The sequence below is a fragment of the Myxocyprinus asiaticus genome, chromosome 30, assembly GCF_019703515.2.
Source record: "Myxocyprinus asiaticus isolate MX2 ecotype Aquarium Trade chromosome 30, UBuf_Myxa_2, whole genome shotgun sequence".
In the NCBI taxonomy this organism is placed as follows: Eukaryota; Metazoa; Chordata; class Actinopteri; order Cypriniformes; family Catostomidae; genus Myxocyprinus; species Myxocyprinus asiaticus.
Window position 1 is genome coordinate 6,270,075 of NC_059373.1, and position 16,791 is coordinate 6,286,865.

General features: G+C 39.3%; 1 protein-coding gene across 3 annotated transcripts in view; it reads right to left on the reverse strand.

Annotated features, from left to right (window-relative positions):
- Positions 1-8,684, reverse strand: part of LOC127420933 (chromodomain-helicase-DNA-binding protein 4-like) — a 46,153-nt gene extending 37,469 nt beyond the window's left edge. For 2 of the 3 annotated variants that reach the window (XM_051663576.1, XM_051663575.1), the window contains exons 1-6: positions 8,495-8,683; positions 7,928-8,056; positions 2,536-2,654; positions 1,528-1,737; positions 1,227-1,345; positions 157-410 (exon numbers count right to left, since the gene is read on the reverse strand). In XM_051663576.1, coding sequence (XP_051519536.1) covers positions 157-410; positions 1,227-1,345; positions 1,528-1,737; positions 2,536-2,654; positions 7,928-7,982 — 757 coding nt within the window. In that variant the 5' untranslated portion in view covers positions 7,983-8,056; positions 8,495-8,683. Of the gene's footprint in view, positions 1-156; positions 411-1,226; positions 1,346-1,527; positions 1,738-2,535; positions 2,655-7,927; positions 8,057-8,494 lie in introns of all 3 variants that reach the window. The other variant, XR_007893900.1, reaches the window with a different exon arrangement.
- Between the last annotated feature and the right edge of the window lie 8,107 nt (positions 8,685-16,791).

Here is a 16,791-nt window from a genome sequence, read left to right on the forward strand (position 1 = left end):
CTTTCCGAGATGCATGTGAAAGTGTGCATGATTGCAGCATTGCACTCTCTTTATGATTAGTTGCAACCTACAGTAAACATCTTAAAAAATTGGATTACATACACTGTAAATCATAGCATTGAAAAATCAAGCTAGGACTGAGATTTTTCCACCCACCCTTGCCCTCTTTAGTTTTGGCTTTGCGTATGGGAGCCACGGGAGTAGACTCGGCACTAAGTTGGACTGAAGGTACAGCGGGTGAAGGGACAGGGATGTCTACCGTTGCAGCTGCAGAAGCAGCTGCCAGGGCCGTGGTGGCAGCGGACGAGCCCTTCAGAGGATTGTTAGTGCTGAACTCCCGCCACTTCGCACCCAGAACCATCATCATTTTGGAGACGGCAATTTTGGGATTCTTGGCAGCAATCAGGGGCCTGCCAGATAATGGGGGTGAAAAGACAGAGCATGATCAAGGGGAAAACCTCTTTGCGTCACTAACTTTGCATTATTTCCCATGTTATGCTGCCATCATTGAACATGTTTGCATGTACACTCTTACACTGAGACATATAACCTGACATCATGGAAGGTCATGCAAATGCCTTAGGGCTGTTCACAGCAAATGCATCTGTGCTATTTTTAATTGTTTTTCTAAGTAAACAGACATTTGATGGACATTTTTGACCGTTGCACCACATTTTAAGACTCATGTCAAGTTGAAAATATATAAACTTTCAAGGCACCTGTATTTTGTTCCATTTGTTGCAATGCATCTATCATTTTTCAACACAAGAACATGTTTGGTCTGAGCGAACGGTCTTAATTCAATATTCTATTACAATCGGCACACATAGATTTTGCCCATTACCCCAATTACGCTCTGCACGTAAACACCTTTAATGGCCATCAAAACCGGAAAAAAAGATGATTTCAATCTCATGTAAATGCAGATTTCTTGCATTGTCTGTTTTTTAGAATGAGATGATTTTGATTCGAGTTATCAGCATATTGTTGTGCATGTAAACGCACTCAGTGTTGTGTAGTGCCAACAATATTTTATCTACCAGCACCTATTTTCAGCATGCAGGGCTCTAAACTGTTGACACAGCAGTAAGGAATGCAACTAATAAACCTCATGTCAGAGAAATAGATGTCATATTTAATTTGGTGCAAACGAAAACAAAACTGTGAGGGAATGTAGTACAGACTGTTCAGCATGTTGTCAATGGTTATTTATAATATACTCATACCTGACGAACTGGCTGAAGGCCTTATAGTTAGTCAGAGTTTTATAGTCCTCCTCAGTGAAGACATGATCAATGTCCTCCATCCCCCAGGTATCCAGCAGCTGAGACGAGGACTTTGGCTCCTTCAAATCAGGTCAGATGTATATGCACTTTCAGTTCCAGTTTTTTTCATGAATTATGTGAATTTAAGCCACATACAGTTTCTGAATGTCATTGCTTTAGATGACAAAATATCAAAATCAAAGCAAGCACATGCACTCTTACAAAAAATATTTCAGATAACTTGTAGTTCTCATCGCCTCACCGAATCATCGTCATCCTCATCCTCCTCTTCCTCAGGTTCCCTCCGTTTGGAGGCAGCTGAGCTGCTTCTTTTCTTGTCCTTTGCAGTGCTTGCTCTTTTCTTCTTTTTCTTGCCCGGAGTGTAGTCACTCCCCTCGCTGTCTGAGTGGTCCTCTTCACCATCGTCCAGATCAGGTCCGTCCCCTGGCTCTGGAGAACTGACGGCAATTTCCTGGAGGATACGTGGGACATTTTGAAATGGATACATTTGATTTTTTTAATTGCTTTTTGGATGCTGAGTTCCAATTATTCAAAAATAAATGTCATCTTATCCTAACCAGGCACAATGCAACAAGCACCTACAATGTGGACAGACAATTAGTACATTTACAAGCACTTTAAGTGTTTGATTTCAGTTGGATTGAAATAATAATGTCTTTTAAATGTCATGTTAACCCTTTAGTCCAACTGAAATGTAATGTTTAATGTACAGTTATGAGAAGCAGGATATTTGGACCAATGAGATTTTACATTGATGATGGTCTTGTTTAATTTGGGTTCCTTGTGCACAGCAACCACATATGATGTTCCAAAAACTGGCTTGCAATCTATGTTGTCAATGATTCAGCTCGTCTTAAAAGTCATAAAGCCCATCTATGCTTTCATTAACGAGTTCGCTTGACCAGTTAATCATGAAGGCATTATATTTAGCAGCTCAAATTAAATTCTGAGCAGCTAACAACATGGCTTTGTGATGAAAACAAAAGCTCTCAGTCTCTTGAACACAACAGCTGCAGATACCATTAATGAATCAGTCCGTTCAGGATTCGGTAGTTAAAAACAATTGAAATATGTACCTCTGATATTAGCAGTCATTAGGACATAATATCCCATTTGCTACGCAAACTAAATTGCTCTGTTCCCATTAACAGACTGTTAGAGGGGGAGGTTTTTAATCCATAACACAAGGACGGCGAATGCTGCATTCTCAGAGGAATTGTACACAAACACTTCTAGAAAAAGCCATTACCTCTCTACGGGAGAGGTTTCTCTTGCTGCCTTTGCTCTCACGGTTACTTTTTTTGGCTTTCTTCTTCTTCTTCACCTTTGGGGCTTCATTCTCTGACATCTCATCCAGGTCATCCTCAACTGTAGAACAAATGTGAATCATATCACTTTGTCACTTCACCATATAGGAACAATTGCGAATTTGTTTAGACACAGAGCTGCTCCTCAGTTTAATTCAATTCAATCATTCAATGACATTGACTATTCATCTAGTAATAGTGTCGCGATAGATTAGTCATTAAGAAATCAATTCCAGTAATTTGGGGTGTGTTAGTTGAGAACTCATCTGGGGCAATATATGTTGAGAAAGTCCCTTTCCTGAAGTGCCTCCATTTTCTGGTTTCATATAGTTTAAATAACAGTGTGATACAGAAAATGTTAAATGTCACAGAATTACTGATCTAAAGTCTGATTTTTTGTGTGTGTGGGGGGGGGATTATGTGGAATTCAGAATGTGAATGTGCTGTAGGCACATCAATCAAATTAGCCAAAACATTAATAAACAATCATACAAGTGGTGGAGAATGTGTAGAACTTTGTGAATCACAGGCATGATTACTATAATGCTGCATTCAGTGTGTTCCTGGTTATTATTAGGAACAGGACAATCATGTGTGTGTGTGTGTGTGGGGGGGGGGGGGGTGTTCCCCTTTTCTCGCTAATTTGGAATGCCCAATTCCCAATGTGCTTTTAAGTCCTCGTGGTCGTGTAGTGATTCGCCTCAATCCGGGTGGCAGAGGACGAATCCCAGTTGCCTCCATGTCTGAGACCGCCAACCTGCGCATCTTATCACGTGGCTTGTTGAGCGTGTTACTGCGGAGACAGAGCGTGTGGAGGTCCACGCTATTCTCCACGGCATCCACGCACAACTCACCATGCGCCCCATCGAGAGCAAGAACCACATTATAGCGACCACGAGGAGGTTACCCCATGTGACTCTACCCTCCCTGGCAACCGGGCCAATTTGGTTGCTTAGGAAGCCTGGCTGGAGTCACTCAGCACGCCCTGGGATTCGAACTAGCGAACTCCAGGGGTGGTAGCCAGAGTCTTTTACCACTGAGCTACCCAGGCCCCCCATGTGGTGCCTTTTTAATGAAATTGCAAATGGTGAACCTGAAAAAAATCCGGTAATTTCTTTTTGTACCATGTGGCACAACCCTTTCTTGCCATTTAAACTTTGGAAAGCAGCAAGATTTGGCTAGCTTGGTTTAGAGTGAGATCTCGTAGCACTCGTATTATACTGTCAGGTCTGAACAAAGTATTCCTATGGACAACAGAAATTCAATAAGATCTTTTTCCCTCCACGTACCACATTGCCTAATTGAGTTGTCCAACAGCGCACTGAATATGTGAAGACTGAATGATTTTAGTGGTACAACTAATAGTCGACCGATATGGGCCTGTGCCAGTCCCAATATGTAGAGAGCAGTGGACAAAGGCCAATATGATGTTGACATATGCGATACAATTTAATGTTTGCCAATAAGACATACACAAAATTGCCTAAATTAGGCTAACACTTTTTCTTTTTTACAGAATTAATGACAGAAAGATATATCGGCCAGGCCAACTAATTTTGTGATTATCGGTCGATAACCGTGTTCGCTTGGCCAATTAACAAGAGTGTTAAAGGAATAGCTCACCCAAAAATGAAAATTCTCTCATTGTTCACTTACCCTGATGCCATCCCAGATGTGTATGACTGTCTTTCTTCAACAGAACACAAATGAAGATTTTTAGAAGAGCTCTGTCAATTCCTTATAATGCAATTAAATGGCTGCCAGCACTTTGACGGTCCAAAAGTCACATTTAGGCAACATAAGTAATCCACACGTCGATCAATGAATGTCTTCAGAAGTGAATCGAGAGAATTATGTAAGAAACAAGTCAATAATTAAAACTTTTTAACGTTAAATCAGCGCTTCCATCCAGGGCTCCGATGCGGTTTGAAATGGTCGAACTTCTGTTGTAAATAATTCAGAATTCTCGCCAACGTCACATGATAGATACGTGATGCGTCAGCTGCTGGTAGGAAGGGCTTTTTAAAAGTTAATAACATTTTAATTATCGATTTATTTTTACACAAACGTATCGATTTGCTTCAGAAGACATTAATTGATCGACTGGAGTAGTGTGGATTACTTTTATGCTGCCTAAATGTGACTTTGGACCGTCAAAGTGCTGGCACCCATTTACTTGCATTATAAAGACCTGACAGAGCTCTATCTTCTTCTAAAAATCTTTATTTGTGTTCTGCTGAAGAAAGCCATTTGGGATGGCATCAGGGTAATTGAATAATGAGAGAATTTTCATCTTTGGGTGAACCATTCCTTTAACTTTCCCTTTCATTCCAAAATCTACCAACAGATTTGTCAATGGATAGTCAACACTTTCTGTTTTCAAGTTTGTTTGTTTTCTTTGAAAATTTATGCCAATTTGAATATTGCATAAAATAAGTGTTTGTTGCACTTTAGAAATGTTGCCTACATCTGATTTGCTGTTGTTAAACTGTATTATGTTTATCACCATTTATATCTGCCACTGGCCCTCTCTGCTCTCTAGATATCGTTATCAGCAACTGAAAAACCCATATCTGTCAACCACAACACAAAATGTACTCAAACTGAAAATAGTCCATTGGCAAGAGCGGAATGACCAATAAGCCCACCACAGTTTTCAAAACGGCCGAAAAATAACTTGGCCTGACTAGGGTTGCAGCAGTACACTGGTTTCACGGTATACCACGTATGAAAGGAATTACTGGGGGGGGGGGGGGGGGGTTGACGGTTATCATATCATGTACATTTGCTTATCTATGGTATTGAAAACAAAATGCAACAGGATGGAGAATCTCGCATGCGTGTGCGCATCTCCTTTCCTCCTCAACTGCCTGTCAGACTTGTCAACTTGTGCCACACACACATGCAGCGGAGAAAATGTCAGAGAGAAGCGAGGCTGATATCACCAATCTCCTTCCCCCCGCCGAAAAAGAACTTAAAATCAGCAGCGTGGGATTAATTTTGGACATCCCAAAAAAGAACGGGGGGGTTGTCCTCAAGGACGGATATCAAGGTTGCAAAAAATTACATAAGTGAATGTGTGTGTGAGTTAAAATATACAGACAGGAGCGGTCTGACTGCGCTGTTATGCAACTACAGTATATGTTAATAATCATAGGACATTATTATAAAAGCTCACACAGCTGATGTAATTTTTCATTTAGAAGTTAATTTAACATGCTATGCTAACATGTAAACTAACATGCTTTAGTTATATAACATGTTATAGTTACATGCTATTATCATGTTTATAATTTGTTTATTATTATAATTCTGTTAGCTTTCTTATTTGTTCTATTTATTTTAAAAAGGGAGACTTTTTTCAAGTTTCAATTATAATAAAGCGTTTGTTCAACCAACCAAAAAAAAAAAAAAAACTCCTGTTTTCACTCCTTTAAGGGTCATTGTAACTGATAATAATAATAATAATAGTAATAATACCGTGATACCATGAAACTGGTATGTTTTCTGAGACGGTTATCGTACCGTGAAAATCTCATACCATTGCAACCCTAGGCCTGACTGATACATCTATTACTAGATACAACCCATTTCAAACCATTTTCTTCCTGAAAGTGATTGAAATTAATCTTCCATACTGGCTGAACCCTTGTGCATCAATTTAAAAAAAGTTACTCAGGTCCTTAGGGGACAAAAACGTCAGCGTCAAAAAACTACCATAATAATATTATATATTAATATTATTTTCCACTTTCAATGAGTGCAGTTTTTTTTAACCAACATCAGTCCTGATCATAACTACCAAACATTCATTCATTTTCAGCTTTTTAACCCTTTAAGTGCCAGTTTGTTTATATAATGCCACTGTTGTTTTTTTATAAAAAAATATATATATTTTCCATATACTAAATTAAGGGGAATTTTTTTTGGGGGGGGGGGCGGAGATTGTCACAGTCTGGGATATGTCAATGATTAGCAACAACATTGATTTTGATGCATTATTTTTTGTGCAGTGTCAGATAAAAAAACAAACAAACCTCACACTCAGTACCTTAAGAGTATAAAAATGTCCACATCAAAAAGCTGCCATAAAACTATTATATATTAATGTTATTTACCACTTTTACTGACATTTATTCAATTGCCCTGCAGTGCTCTATAATACAGCAAACAGAAAATAGGAAAAAAGCATGTATTTGCTCCATAGGCTAAAATGAGAAAAATGGCGCCATCTGGTGGAAAATATTAAAAATGTAAAATTTCAAGCCAGGGCTCCAGAATGAAAGTATAATATCATAGAATTCATGATTGTATGCTTTAATGGCACTGGGATCAAATGTTTTAATGGGGACATTTTTTGTCCTGAAGGTCCCGAGTGTAACTATTTTGTGTACTATAGATGTATTATAGGAACTGAGGTTGAAATATCAAAATTACCCCCAAAAACACCTTTGACAAAATGTATGCCGGTGGCATTAGCACAGCCACAAATGATCGAAAAAACTAAAATGTCCCGAAGGTCGCACAAGGGTTAAACGATTAACAAGGCCAAACAACACCAAAAGACCATGTAAACATTCAAAAAAGCGAGTTGAATGCCAGGGCAAAGCCCCCCTGAAAAACTGGCTTCATATCCGATTCCAGCACACTTAAACTGGCGTGCATAAACAAAATATTAAACTTAAGAGCATGAACCGTTGTTTTGGAGGCAAAAACGATTTCTCTCCGCGTGCATACTAGCGGCCGATAGCCCGCGAAACGAGAGTGAGGGCGAGCGCACTGCAAATCTTCACGCGACTGAAACCGGTAGGCCGCGATGCCGGTAACACACGACGCAACAAAACACACATCAATATTACTATAAAACGGTCAATACTGTTCAACAAACGAACTAGTTTGTTCAGTTAACGTTATATATTATCTTTGACGAATTTGAAGTCATATTATTTGGTTTTGCCGGTTGGTCGACGGTTAGACACCGGCTAAATAAAGCGGTGACTGAAAGACGTCGAGGGAATGGATCTATATATATATAAAACACACACACAAATACATTTTAACCACTGAAAGCTTTGCAAAAACGGAAACATCCCAAAACAACCCAGTGTGTTGTTTACTTAGCCGACTAGCCGCCGGTTAACCTAAAAAAAGAGTCTCGAGCATCCCGTTAGTTTTACTTCAGTCAACTCCATTTAAAAACACAACATGCCACTCAAATCATCCGTTTGATGCATTAAACGCTTCTAGGTTTTATTCACGTCAACGATGGACCATATCAACAATCCCACAGCACTGTGAATGGAGCTTCACGGATGACCAGTGTAAGTATTTTACCTTGCATCATGGACCGATGTTCAAAATCACCTCTTTCGTCCTCACTGCCGGACATATTGATGATACTTCCACCAGCTAGAGGGGTTTGCAAACGCTCGTGTGCCGATTCTGTCCTCCTCTGGTGCCTTCCTGTAGCCGGGGGAGGCAGAAAATAAGAGAACAATAAAAACGGAAGTTAATAGTAGCGGTAGCACGCTGATCGTCTTGGTCAGTCCGAGGAGAAAACCGAAAAGTAAGCAAAAATATCGAAATAGTGTTGCATGAATACCATTTTTGGTTTAATGCAAGTTTGTGAAAGATCTTAACACTTTAAAAACACGTGGTTGGAAAATTATGGACATCTAATAGGCAAACGGGGCATGATGTAATCAGCTAAGCGTGCTAGTGAGGCTAACCTGCTAAATAAAGTGAGCCTTTAGATTTACTGGCATGTTACAGATGTGGTCTCCAGGACTTTTTAGGGTTAATTTGATTTACTTGCTTTTACGTGTGTAAATAGAACGATCTATGAAAGCATAAACAGAATAAATGCAATGTAATGTAAAAAAAAAAAAAAAGTGTACTCACACAACTTGACTCCTGTTCAAATACACAGAGGAGATCCACTTTTTCAGTTAGTCTAAATACAGTTGTAATATTCCCAGTTTCTAATTAACAGGTAGTAAAAGCATATGTGGGTTATTTGTTTTTTAGCTGCAGGATGCACACAGCGGCGCAGTTTCTCCCTCTGTCACTTACACCCTTTGCATAGACACAAAGAGATCAGAGGCCAGACATCCCATAATAATCTCCCTCCCCATATTCAAACATACACATACATACAGACATTAACCCCTCCCCCCCCAGCATAATTACCTTGCAACATACAGACCATAATAACTCCCCCCCCCCCCCCCACACACACACACACACACACACCAAAGATAGACACTCTCTTCCCCATTCCACCATGCCCTTGGCAACCGTTGCCGTGGAGACTCCCACCCCTGTTAACATCCCATAATAATGAACATAGTCACTGACATCCCACAATAACCATAACTCCAAAAAAAAAGAAGGAAAGAGGACTGAGCCGGAAGAGGGGGGCTGGGGCATTCGATTAGCAACTCCTTTCCAGTTTCTTCGCATTATTCTGTATTTAGACTGTATGTACAGTAGCCATTAGAGAGTATATAAAATGGCATCCATGATCAAAACTTACACGGCTCCTATACAAATTACCACGTTCCAGCCCTCTGTTTTCAACGCAAGTCATTTTAGCATGCAACTGCTTTCTATCACATGCCTCTAAGCTTGCTTTTGGGTCCAAAACAAGAGCTGAACTAGCAGATAATAGCAAAACCTCTACATGTTTTGGGTTCAAGGCCACATTCAAAGCTGTTTTGTGCTCAAGTTCCGATAACGTAGTTATACTGTATAAGGGCCTAAAATGCCATTCTCATGCTGGGATGTGATAAAATAAGGCCTTGTCCAACAATGTCATAGCATGTAGACTGGCATACAATGTCATTTGACGGGATGCACCGAAAAAAGGTTATTGTATTTAATTCTCGTCTTAGCTTTCTGTCATTACTTTCGGCATAGATACCCTTCACCATTTTCACCCTGTTATCATTGCACCTGGGTTTCTCCCTGTTCAAATATATATACATTATACTAACCAACATGTAGAGCCATTGACACACATACACAGACCAACACAATGCAAGTTTGTTCATATTGTATTGTACATATGAATATATGCAATTTTATAAATGCAATTTCTTCGGGGTATGGGAGTGGTATGCACCATATACCATAATTGCATATCAAAGAAATATAGAGGTGGTTGTCATGACAACCCACTCATGTGCACCCCTCCTCCACACTCCAAAGTGCCAAATATCCAGTAATAATTTCTCAGTCAAAAGAAAACACAGACCATAATATTCTTTCTGTGCTGGCAGTTGTCATGGAGATATGCAAGAAAGAGGTGTTCTGGGTTTCTGTGTATGTGTCTGTCTTTTGGGGGGGTGGGGGGTTTAAGGGAGGGGTTTCAGATTACCATGCATGCTAAAATGAATACCATAATACTCCCATTACGCTCTCCACCAGTTCCCTCCTTCCCCCACACCCTCACCATAAAAATGTGACTCCATAACTGGGTGAAAGGACCACATATGGACACCATCAGAGATGTCTACTGATAAACTAGATGTAATGGAAGGTGGGGATATGGGCGCACTGAGAAAACAACCAGACAAACACACAAACATAGGTTGCGAATTCCAGGGACTGTGCTAGATTGCTTCACGAATTGCTCACTTTCAAGTATGATAGCCTTCGAATGATAATTCTCAGTACCTTGAAGTTCGAAGGTTCAGATGACCTTGTAAATAGTATGTAAGATGTGGTGACCTTAGTGTTGCATTAAAGAGAAATAAAAGCCATATTCTCTCTTTTAGGAGAAACCTCTACTAAAAAGCTTGATAAATAGTCTAAATAAACAGACACAAAAACGAACAGTCCTGAGTGTGACCATAATATTCCACTCCCCTTTTCTACTCCCCCCCTTCAAACTCTGCCCCCACCTGTCCCCCTCCCTAATGGCCCAGACATCCCATAATATGCCTGATGAATAGCACCCCCCCACCCCCACCCCCCTCTTTAATCTCAGTCTGAACCAAATACTAATTCATGGAAAATGTTGTCTTCAGAAACTGTTTTCTTCTCGCAGTCGAGGTCACTTGTATTCCTGGAGCTACTGAAATTGCTTTACAGGTTCGTATTTGTGACATTGACTGTAGACGTCATTGTTCAAGTTGGCTGTTTAATTAGTGAACACTGTGTTTAACAAGCATTTAATGAGTTAACGCTGAACATCAAGAAAAAGGGAAGCAGTTTGCCCTAATAGCACCCAGTATGGATGGAATGGGCTCGACACATTCAGTACCTCTGCCTCGTCTATATTGTTTTGTTCCCAACCCCCACCATGCATGAGGATAGCAAGTAATTCATTTGATCACACAGATGATGTTTGAATTTCTGTAAATAAATAATTTCGAATTCATATTCAACAATGTCATTGTTGATTTATGACCTGCCTTGAAAAGCTTTAGGTATTTAAATGAAATAAAAAAGATTACGTTTTTGACAGCCATTTTCATCCATCATTACTCATCATACTTGGAGTGTCATCAAGGGAGAATAAACTGCATAATATTAGATTTCAATATCCTAATGAGTGTTTCCCTCCAATCCGTCCCAGTCAAATGTTGCCAGTGGAAACGTTTGAAATTAGGTCAAATAATCACTCTTTAATAATAAATTAGATTTCATTGGCCTTGGACTGTAATTTTTTTCATAAATGAATAAGGTTTATTTGGCGCACTGGGTCAGCCATAACACCACTGTGATTTCTATGTGGATCACTTGAAAAAACATATCTCCAGTGATACAAAGACATCTTCTTATGGAATAAATTTGTATCACAAGAGCAAAATTTTAAATGAAGAATTAAAATCAAAATGGCTTATCGGCCAATGCCTATTGAAGAAAATATTGCTGAATGGAGTGGTGGTAGTGTAGTGGACTAAAGCACTGAACTGGTAAGCAGAAGGTTGTTGGTTCAGTCCCCGCAGCCACCACCATTGTGTTCTTGAGCAAGGCACTTAACTCCAGGTTGCTCCAGGGGGATTGTCCCTGTAATCAGGGCACTGTAAGTTGCTTTGGATAAAAGCGTCAGCCAAATGCATAAATGTAAATTAATTACTCCAAATGAAATGATATACTGTATACTAGGTATGGGAAACATTGACTAGAGCTGTGTACTAAATAACACAATATGCACTGTGCACTTACAATATATACTATGCGCTCAGCCATGTTGTGTAGTAATTTTCAAAGCCTAGCATCATTCCAAATGGAACAAATGGAGGTTTTTTACTATACAGAAGTTTTCGCCATTTCTCGGGTGTCTAGAAGAGTCTCGTTCGCTGTTACTAAGGTTAGGTGTGATTAGATTTAGCGGTAGGGTTAAAGTTAGGGTTAGGGGTAGCTGTAGGATTTCTGTAGGACTCCAATTAAACACAATAAACAGTGTGTGAACGTCACATGCGGCACTTCTAAAACTATAGGTAACCTGGGGTTTACTTTCTGGGCACAACCCCATTTTTCAGCTGACGGAAGTAACGTTTTAACGCATATTATCTGTTGTTGCTTGCTTTAGCGCATTAGCCAAACTTAGTTCAACACTTATATCTCCTACACTGTACATATTGACACAGTGTGGGGTGATGGTAAAGCATTCAACGCACATATGCAAGGTGTTTTCTTCATAGAAGTTTCAGTAGTTGCCACATTCACCATTAGTTACAGTGTCTTGTCAAGCCAGCACTGCGGCAAGGTAACCCTGCCCCTTCCGCTACGTAGGATAGGGAAAGCCAAGAGCGCTGAGTGCATTGTGTGTCCAACATTCCACACTCACGTTTTTTTTTTTTTTTTTTTGGTTAAAGAAGTACATCATCTGGGTACTTGTAGTTCTTTTGTTTGCATTTTAAGTATGAACAAACTACTCACACTACAAAATGGCATATAAATTGGAAATTTGGGATGCACCTTTGGACTTAGTATGCATTATCTGCCATTGGCTACTTTGGTGTTGACAGAATAGTGCCTGAAAAGAGGATACTGTTGAAATATAGGATAACTTCAATAAATATGGCCTACGGAGAAATAGCAAAGCTGAACAATTCTTACTTTCCAGATGCGATTAAGAAATATGCCCATTTTGAACCTTCTAGCACAAGCCCGTTGGTTATTTTCACAACATCTAACAAAACACTCCTAGAGAAAAGATTGGATCAATTTGCAGGGTGTTTATTCAGATTAAAAAGCAATCCATTCAACTACAATTAAAATCTCAGAAGACAAAATCGAGACGTAAACTTGAAAAATACCAAGGGATTCATAACACAATGAACGAAGAAACACAAGGCAGTGTTAAAGACAGAAACTGTCTGCAGACATAAGTGAGCATTTTAAATTTCAGTAGTTAACTACAATAACAAACAGGTATGAGAAGTAGCCATGGTAACAGTAAATCAGGGATGTGCTGATACCGACCTCTGGTGGTTGAGTGTGGAAATGAAATCATTTGAGAGACTGCTGTTGGCCCACCTGAAGAACATCACTGGACCCTTTCTAGATCCCCTTCAGTTTGCTTATCGAGCAAACAGGTCTGTGTATGATGCAGTCAGCATGGGATTGCATCATATCCTGCAACATCTGGACAGACCAGGGACATATGCAAGGATCCTTTTTGTGGACTTCAGTTCAGCTTTCAACACCATCATCCCAGCTATTCTCCGGAATACATTACACCAACTCTCTGTTCCCATGTCTATCTGTCAGTGGATTACCAGCTTTCTGACGAACAGGCAGCAGCTTGTGAGTCAGGGGAAACTCACTTCCAGCACCTGTACAATCAGCACTGGTGCCCCCCCCACTACTCTTCTCCCTCTTCACCAATGACTGCATCACCAAGGACCCCTCTGTCAAGCTCCTGAAGTTTGCAGACGACACCACTGTCATCGGCCTCATCCGAGATACAGAAGGGAGTTTAAACAGCTGGCTGTCTGGTGCAGTCAAAACAACCTTGAGCTGAACACACTCAAAACGGTGGAGATGATTGTGGACTTTAGGAGAAACACCCCAACACTGACCCCCCTCACCATTCTAAACAGCACTGTGGCAGCAGTGGAGTCATTCAGGTTCCTGGGCACTACCATCTCACAGGACCTGAAGTGGGAGACACACATTGACTCCATTGTGAAAAAGGCCCAGCAGAGGTTGTACTTCCTTCGCCAGCTGAGGAAGTTCAACCTGCCATAGGCGCTGCTGATACAGTTCTACTCAGCAGTCATTGAGTCTGTCCTCTGCACTTCAATAACTGTCTGGTTTGGTTCAGCTACGAAATCAGACATCAGAAGACTACAAAGGACAGTTCGGACTGCTGAGAGGATTATTGGTTAGTTAATTAATAAATAATTAGTTTTATTTTTTATTTTTTATTATTATCTATGTCTTGCTGCTGTTGTTTGTATTGTTTTTGTATTGTTGTACACTGGAAGCTCCTGTCACCAAGACAAATTCCTTGTATGTGTAAGCATACTTGGCAATAAAGCTGATTCTGATTCTGAAATGATGAGTGTATATTTCTCCTCCACACCAGGAGTTTGTAACTATGGTTAAGGTGAGCAAAGCTTGCTGAATGCAAATCCCTGCAGACTATTTTCCCTAGCTATATGTCTAAATTATTATTTTTAATACCTTAAACATTTCAATTAAGTTATCCAATGTCTGATTACATTATTAATACAAACAATTCTGTTTCTCTTCAGTTAACCACATTAGTAAGCTAGTTTAGAGCAACCAATTAAGAGAGTTTTAAATGCATATTTTTTTCACCGTGAGCTAAAGCAACCTTGAGCTTTTTGGAACGCGCTTTATAAATATAAAAATAAATTGTATTAATATAGGTAGAGCTACTATAAGTGGAATGCTACCTTTAATTGACATTAACATGAACTAATTGTAGTATTAACTAAATTCTTGAGTAAAATCTTTCAAAATTATTTATTTCATAAGCTTGGTTGTGTTAGGACATTTTCACAAAAATAATACTGTATTTTAGCCTATTTTGAAGATTTATGCATTTCAATTTCATAAAATTCCATCAAATTGAATTGCGTAATCTTTAACAAAATTAAATGAATAAAACGTACATTTATTCAGGTCTTAATTTTATTTGGTTAAAGATTACACAGTTCAATTTGATGGAATTTTGTTCTGAAATTAAAATGCGTAAATCTTAAAAATAGGATGTAGTGTTTTCGAATTCTCAGAGTTTTAACTGAATAATAATATAATTGTGGCATGATTCAATAAATATATTAATAACTTTATAAATTATAAACTTTATAAACAAAACTTATAAACTTTTAAATGATTGAAATTCATTCATTCATCATATATTAATTCATATACTTGTGCTATGATTGCAATAACCGTGTTTATTAACCTCCATTGTGGTTCATAAATCATTAACCACATGGATTTTGCTGATATAAAATATTATAAATCACAGTTACATACAGTGCCGTGAAAAGTATTCGCCCCCTTGTTGATATCTTCTGTTTTTGAGTATTTTTCATACTAAATTGTTTCAAAAACTCAAACGAGAAATAATGTAAAACAAATGCAGCCTGAGCAACACAAAATATAGTTTTCAAATATGTTTTTTTATTCGAGCAAAAAAGTTATCTAATGCCTGTATCACCTATGTGAAAACGAACTGCCCCCTTAAACTTAATAGCTGGTTGTGCCACCTTTAGCAGCAACAACTGCAGCCAAACACTTCCAATAACTGGAGATCAGTCTTTCTCAATGCTGTGGTGGAATTTTGGTCCACTCTTCTTTGCAGAACTGCTTTAGTTTAGCCACATTGGAGAGTTTTCGAGCATGAACTGCCCGTTTAAGGTCCTGCCACAGCATCTCAATCGGGTTCAAGTCAGGACATTGACTAGGCCACTCCAAAACTTTAATTTAACTTCTTTTGATCCATTCAGAGATGGACTTACTCCTATACTTTGGATCATTGTCTTGCTGCATAATCCAGTTGTGCTTGAGCTTCAACTCACAGACTGATGACCGGACATTCTCCTTTAGGATTTTCTGGTAGAGAGCAAAATTCATGTTTCCCTCAATTATTGCAAGTCGCCCTGGCCCTGAAGCAGCAAGGCATCCCCACACCATCACACTACCACCACCATGCTTGACCGTAGGTATGATGGTCTTTTTGTGGAATTCTGTGTTTGATTTACGCCAGATGTAACGGGACACCTGTCTTCCAAACAGTTCCACTTTCAACTCATCAGTCCACAGAACATTCTCCTAAAAGGTTTGAGGATCATCAAGGTGTGCGAGCCTTAATGTTCTTCTGGGTTAGCAGTGGTTTTCGTCTCTCCGCTCTTCCATGGATGACATTTTTGGCTAGTGTTTTCCTGATAGTGGAGTCATGAACAGTGACCTTTATTGATGTGAGAGAGGCCTGCAGTTCCTTGGATGTTGTCCTTGGCTTTTATGTGACTTCCTGGATGAATCGTTTCTGTGCTCTTGGAGGAATTTTGGAAGGTCGGCCACTTCTGAGAAGGTTCACTACTGTGTCAAGTTTTCTTCATTTTGAGATAATGGCTCTCACTGTGGGTCTTTGGAGTCCCAGAGCCTTTGAAATAGCTTTGTAACCCTTCCCAGACTGATGTATTTCAATCACCTTTTTCCTCATAATTGTTTGGAATTTCTTTCAACCTTGGCATAGTGTGCTTCTGGTTAAGACCTTTTAGCCAACTTCATGCTGCTGGAAAAGTTCTATTTAGGTGTTGATTTGATTGAACAGGGCCGGCAATAATCACGCATGGGTGTGTCTAGTCCAGCTGAACCCCATTATGAATGCAGTTTCATAGATTTGGGGATTTAATAACTTAGAGAGCAAATTCTTTTTCACACAGGCCCAGTTGTTATTGGATAACTTTTTTTGCTTCAGTAAACAACATTATCATTTAAAAACTGTATTTTGTGTTTACTCAGATTGCCTATGTTTTATGTTAGATTTGAAACATTTTAGTATGAGATATACACAAAAACAGAAGAAATCAGGATGGGGGCAAATACATTTTCACAGCACTATAGGGTGTAGCAGTGAGTTAAGGCATGAACAGAGTATTTACATTTCTAATTCCAAGATGCATACTACTGTGTTTTTCATGTAGAGTAACTCTGCATGAGCGCTAAAGGAATGCAAAATATTAATGACAGGCCTGTGGTGA